The sequence below is a fragment of the Chelonoidis abingdonii genome, chromosome 5, assembly GCF_003597395.2.
Source record: "Chelonoidis abingdonii isolate Lonesome George chromosome 5, CheloAbing_2.0, whole genome shotgun sequence".
Lineage (NCBI taxonomy): Eukaryota > Metazoa > Chordata > Testudines > Testudinidae > Chelonoidis > Chelonoidis abingdonii.
The window spans coordinates 18,511,402-18,522,740 of record NC_133773.1 but is presented as its reverse complement, the minus strand read 5'-3'; the positions used below and the strand labels follow the sequence as shown (position 1 = coordinate 18,522,740).

The following is an 11,339-nucleotide window of genomic DNA, read 5'->3' as shown; positions in this document are numbered from 1 at the left end:
GGAGAGGGGCGCCGTGCTGGCTGACAGTTGGAAAGCGGGAGGCTGTTTCCTAGAGAAGGCTCCGCGCGCGACGGGGAGCCGCTCCCCCAACCCCGTCTAGCGATGGCGGCGCCGTTGCGCCCCGCGCCGCTGGAGGCGTTTCCACGCTCCAGAGACCTGGCGTCCCCGCCGTGGCCCTGACAGCCCGGCCCGGCGCCCGAGGGGCGGGGGATGGAGGGGGGCGGCCCCGCGGTGCGCAGGAGGAGCCGTGCCGCCTCTGCCCGCAAGAGGAGCCGGGTCCGAGCCCAGTCTCGCGGCGCCTGCTCCCCTCCTGCCCAGAAAAAACCGAGCTCTGGGGCCGGGGAGGAACCGCAGCCCGCCCCCTCCAGCCCTGAGGTACGGGGGAGTACGCAGGACGCCTGGGTTCCCTCCCCGGCCGTAGCTCCCCGTAACGGGAGTGAATGAGGCTAAGCGGTTGGGGACGGATAGACCGGGCGGCCTGCTCAGGGGAGGGGCACTGCTGCCGTCTCGAGCCAGTCGTTCCCCCCACGCAGCGTTGTGGGGTGGGGAGCCGGGTCCCAGGCCACAGTGTAGGACAGCTGGGGGCGGGGGGGTCAGAGCAATGGTCCCTCTATCCCAATGTCCTGCCCGTGGCCAACGCTAGATATTTCAAAGGGAGCGAGCCGGGCAGCTATCAAAAGGTCTGCTCTCATCCAGCCCCGTCTTTCGACAATCAGAGGTTTAGGGACACCCAGACCATCGGATTGTGTCCCCGACCATCTTGGCTAATAGCCAGCAGTAGAGCTATCCTCCGTGATACTTCTGGCCTTCACGACAACCCCCAGCAACAAGTTCCTCAGGCTGACTGTGCATTGTGTGAAGAAGTACTTTCTTATGTTTGTTTTAAATCATTATTAATTTCATTGGGTGATCCTGATTCTTGTGTTAAGTGAAGGGATTAATAACACTTCACTATTCGTTTCATTCACACTATTAATGATTTTATAGAACTCTATCATATCCCCTCTTAACTGCTTATTTTCTAAGCTGACAAGCCCCCATCTTTTTAATTTCTCCTATGGAAGCTGTTCCATATGATTAATTGTTTTAGTCACCTGTCTCTGCTCCTTTTCAAATTCTAATAGAGATAGGGCTACCAGAACTGCGAACAGAAGTCAAGGTGTGGGCATACCATAGATTATATATTGGTATTATGGTATTTTGAGTTTTATTATCTATTTCATTTGTTTTCAGAGAATGGTCCACAATAAGGCCACTATCCCTTTTTAAAGTGGTAACAACTACTTTAGACCCCATCATTTTGTACATGTGATTTTTTTTTTCAGTGCATGTTACTTTCCACCTATTAGCATTTAATTTCATCTACCCTTTTGTCATCTAGTAACCCAATTTAGTGAGATCTTTTTGCAGTCAGCTTTGGACTTAACTATCTTGAGTAATGTTATATCATCTTCAAATTTTGCTACCTTCTTGTTCATCTCTTTATCTAGATGATTTATGAATATGTTGAACAGCCTTGTTCCCAGTACAGATTATTGGGGGACCCCACTATTTACGTCTCTCCATTGTGAAAGCTGACCATTTATTCCTACCCTTTGTTTCCTGTCTTTTAACCACTCTACGAGAGGACTATCCCTCTTATCCCATGTCTGCTTACTTTGCTTATGAGCCTTTGGTGAGGGACTTTGTCAAAGGCTTTTTGAAAGTCCAAGTACACCATCTCCTCTGCATCACCCTTGTCCACATGTTTGTTGACACCCTCAAAGAATTCTAATAGATTGGTGACTCATGATTTCACTTTACAAAAGCTGTGTTGACTCTTGTCATAATGTGTTTATCTCTGTATCTGATAATTCTGTTCTTTACTCTGACTTCAACCAATTTTCCTGATACTGAGGTGAGACTTACTGGCCTGTAATTGCTAGGATTGCTTCTGCAGTCTTTTTAAAAATTGGCACTACATTGGCTACTGTCCAGTCATCTGCTACAGATGCTGATTTACATCCCATGGTTAGTAGATTGGCGATTTCATATTTGTGTTCTGTCACAACTTTTGAGTGAATACAATCTAGTCCTTGTGACTTAATTTATCAATTTGTTCCAAAGCCTCTTGTATTGATGTCTCAGTCTGGGACAGTTCTTTAGATCTGTCACCTAAAAAGAGTGGCTCAGGTATGAAAATCTCCCTCGCATCCTCTGCAGTGAGGACTCATGCAAAGAATTCATTTAGCTTCTCTACAATGCCTCATCTTTCTTGAGTGCTCCTTTAGCACCTTGATCTTCCAGTGGACCCACTGACTGTTTGGCAGTCTTCCTGCTTCTGATGTACTGAAAAAAAAATTGCTGTTAGTTTGTGTCCGTAGCTACTTGTTCTTCAAATTCTTTCTTGGTTTGCCTTATTATACATTTACACGTGACTTACCAGAGCTTTTGACTTCCAGTTTTTAAAGGATGCCTTTTGCCTCTAACTACCTCTTCCACTCTGTTGTTTAGCTATGGTGGCTTTTATTTTTTTTTGGTACTCTCACTGTTTTGTTTTGTTTTTTATTTAGGGACATACATTTCATTTGAGTCTTATCATGGTGCAGCACTTTTCCAAACCCTTTACCTTTGTAGTCCAGGTTTATGTGCACTTGCCCCATCCCCAAACATATGATGACTCCCTAGTAGAGGGCAATAGTGATCCTGTATTAACTCAAGTTAATTGGCTGATTTAATCGAGGTAACATGCATTTTTTGTACGTGCTAATCTAGACTCTTTGCCAGAATATGCAGGTTTATGCTTCACTCTGGTCTGACCCTTACTCACTTCCCCTCCCAGCTTCGTTACTTACCCTTCACTCTGTACCTCATTGCACCTATCTGTAGAGCATCTGTCTCTGTAAAACACTTAAAGATCTTTTCATTTTATGTTCCGTTGGAAAAAATGCCACTAAATGTGGCTGAGGGCTTGTCTAAAAACAAGAGTTGGCCCACTTCAACTATATTAGTATAGATAAAGCACCCCTTGAGTATGAACAGTTGCACTGGTGAACAGGTGGCTGATACCAGTATAGTTTATTTCTGAATGGGAAGTGGGGGGGAAATAAGCTATGCCAATATAAGGCCTCTTTATGCAGCTTGTTGATGCTGTGTTGTACCAGTATAACTAGCACTGAAATAGTTGTACCAGTATGAAATCTGAGTGTAGACCAAGTCTCAGTGATTTAGGACCACAAGTCACGTCAGTGCTTTTGAAAATCCCACCCATTACCTTTCGCAAATAGAATGAAATGCACACTTAAATTACTCATGAAATTGAAATCTGATTTAATTTTGGTTTTGAGTCAGATGTTTCAGATATAAACCTGTCAGCATTTGAGTCAGTCTCCCATTTGCTGTTAAATGTTCATAAATATACTTTTTTTTTTCTTTCTCTTCTCAGTATAATAATGACAGTGAAGAGGACATGTTTGGTGACTATGACAGCTTTTCTGGAAATGATTCTTTGTTAGCTCAAGTTGATAATATGGAGCAGGAATGTATTCAATCTATTGACTTGACTTCATGTACTAAAAACATGGAAGACGAAGCTACTGTAGAGCCGTCATTTGGGTATCTTCAATTGCAAAATGCCAAAAGCAAGGAACTAATTTTTTCTGCTGCAGGAAACATAACTGGTTTCAGAACTGAAGAAGAGAATCATTTGAGGATCACAAGTGAACAAGAGAACAGGACTCTAGAATCTGAAGACTGTTTTTTAGATGACTTGCCATCATCACAGCTTCTATATTTTGAGGAAATGAATAAGACCTCAGTTGATTCTAGAAAATCATCAGGTACAAAAGAGAATGCTAATGACATGAATTCTTGCCTTGATAAAATGTTGAATCGGTCATCTTGTCACCATAATGCAGAGCACACCAAAATAAATAATGAATTGTCCCTAAGCACCATGTCCAACTTGAATAAAAGAAAGAGTCTCAAAGATCACCTAAAAAATACTATGACTGGAAATGCCAAGGCTCAGACTCCACAGGTTTCTAGAACTAAACAGCTCAAAGAAGCTGTTCTGTCTGAAGAAATTTGTGCTGCCAAGAAAACCATTGAAACTTCTTCTGTTGACATTGGCCCTTTTTATGGGTTACCCAGTAAAGTTAAAGATCTCTTTGTACAGTTCCGAGGGATTGAAAAACTTTATGGTAATAGCCATTACAATTTTTGTTTAAAAAATCACAGTTGTTTGCTCTTGTGTTACAGTGAGTATAATAGTTCCAGCAGATCAGTACAACCTTTTCATCATATATTCATGGACAGTAAGTTTGTTGAGGTGGAATTAGCTAAAATTAAGTACCCATAAATTCTAAGGAAAAACCTTTCAAAGAATGCTGTCGCTCAAAAAGTGGAAAGCAAGGAAACTTAAGGTTACTCTTAATTTTTTTTTTAAACATTAAAATATGGAAACTGTAACTCTGTCCCCCATCCACCCTAAGCATTCTTTGTGTAACCTAACTCTCTTAAGATGACCTTATCATGTTTTTAAGTTCTCAAAAAACTGTAGCTGAGGCAGGGTGCAGGGAAGAGATGATTGCTATTTACCACTTTTGCTAAGAAATTCTGGAAGTTTTATTTTTTTCATTGTATTTCATTTCATATGTATTTTTCATTGGTTTGTAAATAGGCTGGAGTTACATTGTTGTAGCTACTTAAAGTAGTATGTTCCCATGTTTACGTTTTATGGTAAGATTGAATTACTTGATCAACAGAAAGTATAGCGGCTAAGTAGTTCTTATCCAAAGGCATTTCCCCTTTAAGTAGCTGACCTCAGGCTTAAGTACAGCTCCTTGTTAGTTAAATCAGCTTGCTGAGAGCTCAAAGCTACTGCCTAGAAGCCCCCTCTGTTGTATGTCTCCCAGACTCTATGGAAGATGGGGTAAGCGGGGTTCAGGGGGGAAGGGGAGACATCTTGACATTAGCCCTCCTCTTACCCCCTCCCCCCATGCAGCAAGCAGGAGTCTCTGGGAGCAGCTCCAAGGGAGAGGACAGGAACAGCACATGGCAATGGGGAGAGGGACAGCTGCTGCACAGGGAACTTAGGGGAATGGGGAGTTGATGGGGGGCTGCTGGTCCATCCTGGTTCCAACCACCCACCAGCTAGCTCCAAGGGGCTGCTCTTTCTGCAAGCAGTGGACAAAACAGGTGGCTGCCAAATGATGTTAGAAGGGAGCATTTCACAACTTTAAACGAGCATGTTCCCTAATTGATCAGAAATTTAACACTGAAACAACTTTAACCGGGAAGACTTTAAGTGAGGAGTTCCTGTATACATAATTCAGGTGCAAGGTTACCTGCTGGCTTTTAGTAGTGTGCAGATGATGATACGTGGGTGGAATTAAGGTTCTTGGGGTGACTTAATCTGGTAATTTTTTGGTAATGTCAAAATGAAATGGTTCTTTTAGATATCACCAAAACATTACTTTTCACTGAACCAAATAATTGTATTTGTCAAACTGGACACTAGTTCTCAAATAGTTTCAGGTCAACCAAAACTGTATATTTTGGCAAATAAAACTATTCACTGAAAATATTGTGCCCGGCTATATCTGGTGTTCAATCCGTGAAGCTGTTTTTAATTTCTCCTTTCTGAAAGCTGTTTAATCCTGGGCAATCTGAATGGCAGGCAGTGGCTATAGATGCTGTAATACCTATATGCAGGATGGAGCCATCTGTATGTGGTATATTAAAATATTTTGTTCTGTGAACACTTACAAGGAGGAGAGTTGGAAGGCTGGATCATCAGAAATGTTCAGTACTTCATCAGTGAAAGCCATCTGAGACAATACCCATACCCTTTAGTTTTACAGAAAACTTGCATTTTGATCCTGAATCAGCATGCATGTGAGAGGAGAGGTGGCAAAATAATTTTTCTTTTAATTTTACAGAGTGGCAGCACACTTGCTTAACATTAGAATCTCTGCAACAAAGAAAGAACTTAATATACTCATTGCCAACCAGTGGTGGAAAAACACTTGTAGCTGAAATTTTAATTCTTCAAGAATTACTCTGCAGGCAGAAAGATGTTTTAATGGTTCTGCCATATGTGGCTGTTGTCCAAGAAAAGGTGTGAAAACAGTGTTTTGGTTTTTTGTTTTATTTTGAAATGAATATTACTTTTTATACATGCACTTTTTTTTTTTACCAGTGTTGGAAAATTAACTGTAAATATTTTAAGTCCTCTGTTAATCCATAGGGGATTTCTAGTGAATATATTCTTGTGTATCTTGAAGAAATATCAGCCTGGAAATGAAAAGTATGTTTCTATTTTCTAGTTCAGTTAAGAGGCTCTCAAAGGACACTTTGTGATGAAATGTACATTGCCTATAGCTAAGGATATAGTTTAATTGAGTTGTGAAAAATTGGATTTGCACTGAGCTTTTGGAATGTTATTGTCTTGCTTTCAGTTCCTTCTAATCCAAGTCTACTCTAAAATCCATGTTGACATTTAAATAATCTTGCAAAAAAAAAAAAAGCTGTCCAGTGTAACTGATAAGTGATTTATGGAGGACAGATAAAGTATTTTTCACTGGTTTGAAAAATCTCAAGACCTGAAAGTATTAGTATTTTAATATTTTACATTCTAAAATATTTTTGTTGTTAATAAGCTTTCATTTCACTTTTCGCTGTAGTCATTTGTTCAAGTAATAATTTTTCTTGTCAGCTGTATTGTTGCATAATGTATATATGAAATAATGTCTTAATTTCAGGATTGAGACCAGAAAATATATCAGCATATAGTGAATTGCAGGATCAGAGTCATTAAGTGTGATAATTAATTTACTCTTCATCTAATTTTTTTATGTATTTTATTATATTGTAGGTTTGGGCCTTGTCAAGTTTTGGAATAGAGCTAGGCTTCTTGGTTGAAGAATATGCTGGAAGTAAAGGAAGATTTCCTCCAATCAAAAGGAGAATGAAGAAATCCCTGTACATTGCTACTATAGAGAAAGGACACAGCCTAGTGAACTCCTTGATTGAAACAGAAAGAGTTGGTGACCTGGGTCTAGTCGTAGTAGATGAGGTTTGTTATAAAACTTGCAACAGGTTACTAGTACATATGTTACTATTTTATTTACAAAACAGTTACAGGAAAAATACACCATTTAAACCTGTGTATATATACTGTCTAAATGGACATATTGTACAGATACTATATTAGAAAGCCATTGCTTAGCAAGTTGGAGAGTATCCAAGATTTGTCTTGAGTATTATTGCTCATTTGAAATAGGCTTTTTTTTGGTATCTTAATAAAGCAGTGGGCTCTACATTTGCCTGAGAAGTCTTCTTAAAGATAGTTGGCCAATGTTAGCTACCTAAAACGCAGCCATTTGCAGAATAGGATACAAGGGGCATTCATTCCAAACTAGAGTAAAACAAACTTTAAATTAATCTTTAACTGGTTACATTGAATGTGTTCTACTGATCCCTTAATGATTCAAAAAACCATGTTCAGTCTAGTATAAACCGTTTTTGATCACATGACTTTCTGAGAGCCCATTTGTGGCATGAACTAATCTAAGATGATTCAGATTTGACAGAGGATATGTCTGCTACACTACAGCGGTGCAGCTAAGGCACTGCAGCTTGTTATGTCGACAGAAGGGGTTTTTCTTGTAACGATGTAGTTAATCCACCTCTCCAAGAAGTGGTAGCTAGGTTGATGGAACTTTTCTTCTGTCGATCTAGCTGCAACTGCTGCGTCTATCCTGGGGGTTAGGATGACCTAATTACAGTGCTCAGGGCATGACATTTTTCACAACCCTGAGTGATATAGCTAGGATAGTCTAATTTTTGAGTGTAACTACCAACAAGATGACTCAAGTTGAAGGTGTTCCTTTAATAAAATGTTCTGTGAAGAAAACATTGAGAATTAAGTGCTGCTTTGCCAGTGATTGCTGTACTGTCATTAACTGTTAGGAAAAGGCCATCACTATTTTCTAAAGCAGGGGTTCCTAACCTTTTTCTTTCTGAGGCCCCACCACATATGGCCCAGCTGTGCCACAGCAGTTGTTTTGTTGCATATAAAAGCCAGGGCCATCGTTGGTGGGGAGCACGGAGGGCAATTGCCTGGGACCCCATGCTGCAGAGGGCATCGTGAAGGTAAGTGGCTCAGACTTCATCTTCAGCCCTGGGTAGTGGTACTCAAGGGCCATGGATAGAGTCCCACACAGCAGGGCTTCAGCTTTCTGTCCTGGGCCCTAGTGAGTCTAACGCCAGCCATGCTTGTCGGGCCCCCTGAAACTTGCTTGTGGTCCCCTAGACGGCCCCAGACCTCTCGTTGCACGCTTTGATCAAGATAAGAGATGTTCAGAATAAATCCTAATTGGGTAATAATAAAGATCACTGCACTGAGTATTTTCTTCCAGGAAGTGCCATCCCTGTGACCATTGTTATTTAATTTGATGGAAAGCAAACCTTGTTGTTAAACACATACGTATGGGATTAGATCTTCTTTTTTTACCATTCTTCTTAAAAAAAAAAATATATATATATATATATATATATATATATACACGTTTATTTTGTTCCCCCTTCAATTCCCTGCCACCCTTCTCCCCACAACCCTTAGTAGTTCTGCAGGCCCTTGCTATGCTGCTGATGCCTTGTCAAATATACCAAACTTAATCACAGAGAAATCTGACAAAAGGTTTACCATCTTAAAAATATTTAGGATTTGATTGGTATGCTAGTTTGTATTTAGAAATATTGCTAAGTCAGTAACTACTTTAACGTGCCTCACGTCTCTTTATTTTTTTTCCTGAAGTTGCACATGCTTGGTGAGGGGAGTCGTGGAGCTATACTGGAAATGATTCTTGCAAAAATTCTCTACACCAGCAGTAAGTAACTCTTACATCATAACTGGTTACCTTTAAAAATATCATGTTAAGTAACAACTTGTATAATTTGAGAGAGCGTAATCCAATTTTCAATGTATTTTTTTATTGTTTCACGGTTTCTAAAATTTCACAAATTCCACAGGGTAATAGTATATTTCACCATGGATCACTATGGTTATTTTTTACCCATTTGTAGTGCTTTGTTGGAGTTCATCATGATGTGTCCATGTAGTAATCCTCTTCCTTCATCATGACCCTTTCTGTTAAACGTGTATATAAAGGCCTTGTGGGGGGGGGACACTGTGAAACATTATCCATTGCATAGGATGCGTCTTTATGGCACAGTTGGCTTGAGTTATATCTAGCGTTACTCTTAACTTGACTTAGAGCTACACACAAAAATCTGTAGCTTGAGTTAGGTGGTACTGTAAGCTCAAGCTAGCTAGCCTTTCAGAGCATGTCTACAGTGTACCTGGGAATGTGCTTCCCAACATGGGTAGACACACACGCCCTAAGTCTGCTGGATCTAGTATGCTGAATATAGTAGTGTGACCACAGTGGCATGGGTGGCAGCTCAGGCTAGCCACCCAAGTATGCACCTGGGCAATCAGGTGGACTTGAACTCAGGTGGCTTGCAAAAGTCACTTCCTATGCTTCTGCAGCCACACTGCTATTTTTAGCGTGCTAGCTGGACCAGAACTAGCACATGTCTATCAGTGCTGGGAAGCACTGTCCCAGCTACAGCATAGACATTCTCAGGAGTAAGGGGGGGTCAAAGCCTAAGTGCTGCTGAAGTTTGAGCTAGTACTTCAGTGGGGACGCATCAGCTTGTGTTGCAACAACTCATCAGCAGCTAATCCAGTCACTTTGCAGCTCATTCTGTAACTCAAGTGTTGTTTTGAACTGTAGTTGCTCAAGTGCAGTTAACTGGTGTGCTAACTCAAGCTGACCATGCTGTGAAGACACTCCCATAGTCACCAGTGTGGGGACAACACTAAATTCTTTATTCCTTTTCTGATGGTTTTCTGATGTGTTTGTGATTTCTCAGCTCCTGAGAAATGTTTTGACTTAAATGGAAGTGAAGTGTCTGCAGCTGATCTGGGTAGGATGGATGCTGCTGTATCAAGGGATTAATCTAGAACAGTGTTTTGTAACTGGTAGGTCACAACTGCCAAGAGATTCACAAAAGGCAGTTGGGAATTTGTAAGGTATTGATTTATGTTGAAATGAAACTGCCACATAAAATCTCTTCCCTCACTCCTTGCACGCCATTACCCTTCAGTGTCAGCCTCTTGAAACACATACAAATAAATTACATAGACTTTATGGTCAGAAGGTACCATCATGATCATCTAGTCTGACCTCTTGCGTATTGCAGGCCAAAGAACCTCATCCACCCACTATGTAATAGACCCCTAACCCTGGCTGAGTTACTGAAATCCTCAAATCATGGTTTAAAGACTTCAAGTTACAGAGAATTCACCATTTACACTAGTTTAAACCTGTAAGTGCCCCAGACCCCAGGCTGCAAAGCAGGGGGAAAACCCCCAAGGTGTTTGCCAATCTGATCTGGGGGAAAAGTCCTTGCCAACCCCAAATATTATAGTTAGACCCTGAGCATGTGGGCAAGATCCAGCAGCCAGATGCCTGGGAAAGAATTCTCAGTAGTAAATTCTGAACCCTCCCCATCTAGTGTCCCATCACTGGCCATTGGAGATGTAGCAGTTGCGGATCAGCTACATGTCATTGTAGGCAGTCTGGTTATACCATCCCCTCCATAAACTTATTCAGCTCAGTCTTGAAGCTAATGGACTTATCACTGGTACATGTTTTACTCTTTTTATATGAATGGAAGGGGGTCTCTGATCTAGAAGAATGGAGGTGGGGAGCTCTGCCCTTTCACTGTGTGGTTTGTGGCCATGGGTTGTGTAAGATCTTTTTTTTTCTAAGTACACAGAAAAAGGCACTGTGAGATACTTCTGTTATGTCTGTGACTAGCCCAGAGATTTTCTTTTTGGATGCAGACCTTGCTACAGTATTACCATGTGTTTTGTCGCCTAATGCAATTGTACCCTGGTGGACCTCTGCAATCTTCAGCTGATGCAGAATACAGTGACCTACCTTGTCAGTGGGAAGGGTGGATGAGAACACTCAGCACGTGCTGTTCAAGTGTGGCACTAACGGCTACTTAGGTGTTCTGAGTAAAACTCAAGAAATCTAAATATGCATTGTCTGGGACCCAGTTATTTAGAAGACACCACTGTCTCTGCTGTCTAATGGGGCCTTCTATATCATGACCATCAAGAGCTTCAGCCCCAGGCAGGGGGCCTGTGATCTGAGCTCTGCGGCCTAGGGCTAAAGCCCTCAGGCTTCAACTTCAGCCCTGGGCTGTGGGGCTCTGGCCCCAGGCTCCAGCAAGTCTAAACCAGCCCTGGCGACCCCATTAAAATGGAGTTGTGACCCACT

The 11,339-nt window shown here is 41.5% G+C and overlaps 1 protein-coding gene across 6 annotated transcripts in view; it reads left to right on the top strand.

Annotated features, from left to right (window-relative positions):
- The first annotated feature begins 56 nt into the window (after window positions 1-56).
- Window positions 57-11,339, top strand: part of HELQ (helicase, POLQ like) — a 35,720-nt gene continuing 24,437 nt past the window's right edge. Inside the window, exons 1-5 of one of the 6 annotated variants that reach the window (XM_032800427.2) lie at window positions 57-375; window positions 3,425-4,181; window positions 5,922-6,100; window positions 6,857-7,057; window positions 8,801-8,873. In XM_032800427.2, the coding sequence (XP_032656318.1) occupies window positions 211-375; window positions 3,425-4,181; window positions 5,922-6,100; window positions 6,857-7,057; window positions 8,801-8,873 (1,375 nt within the window). In that variant the 5' untranslated portion in view covers window positions 57-210. Of the gene's footprint in view, window positions 376-3,424; window positions 4,239-5,921; window positions 6,101-6,856; window positions 7,058-8,800; window positions 8,874-11,339 lie in introns of those variants that run through there. The other 5 variants (XM_075066115.1, XM_032800426.2, XM_032800428.2 and 2 more) reach the window with 5 other exon arrangements.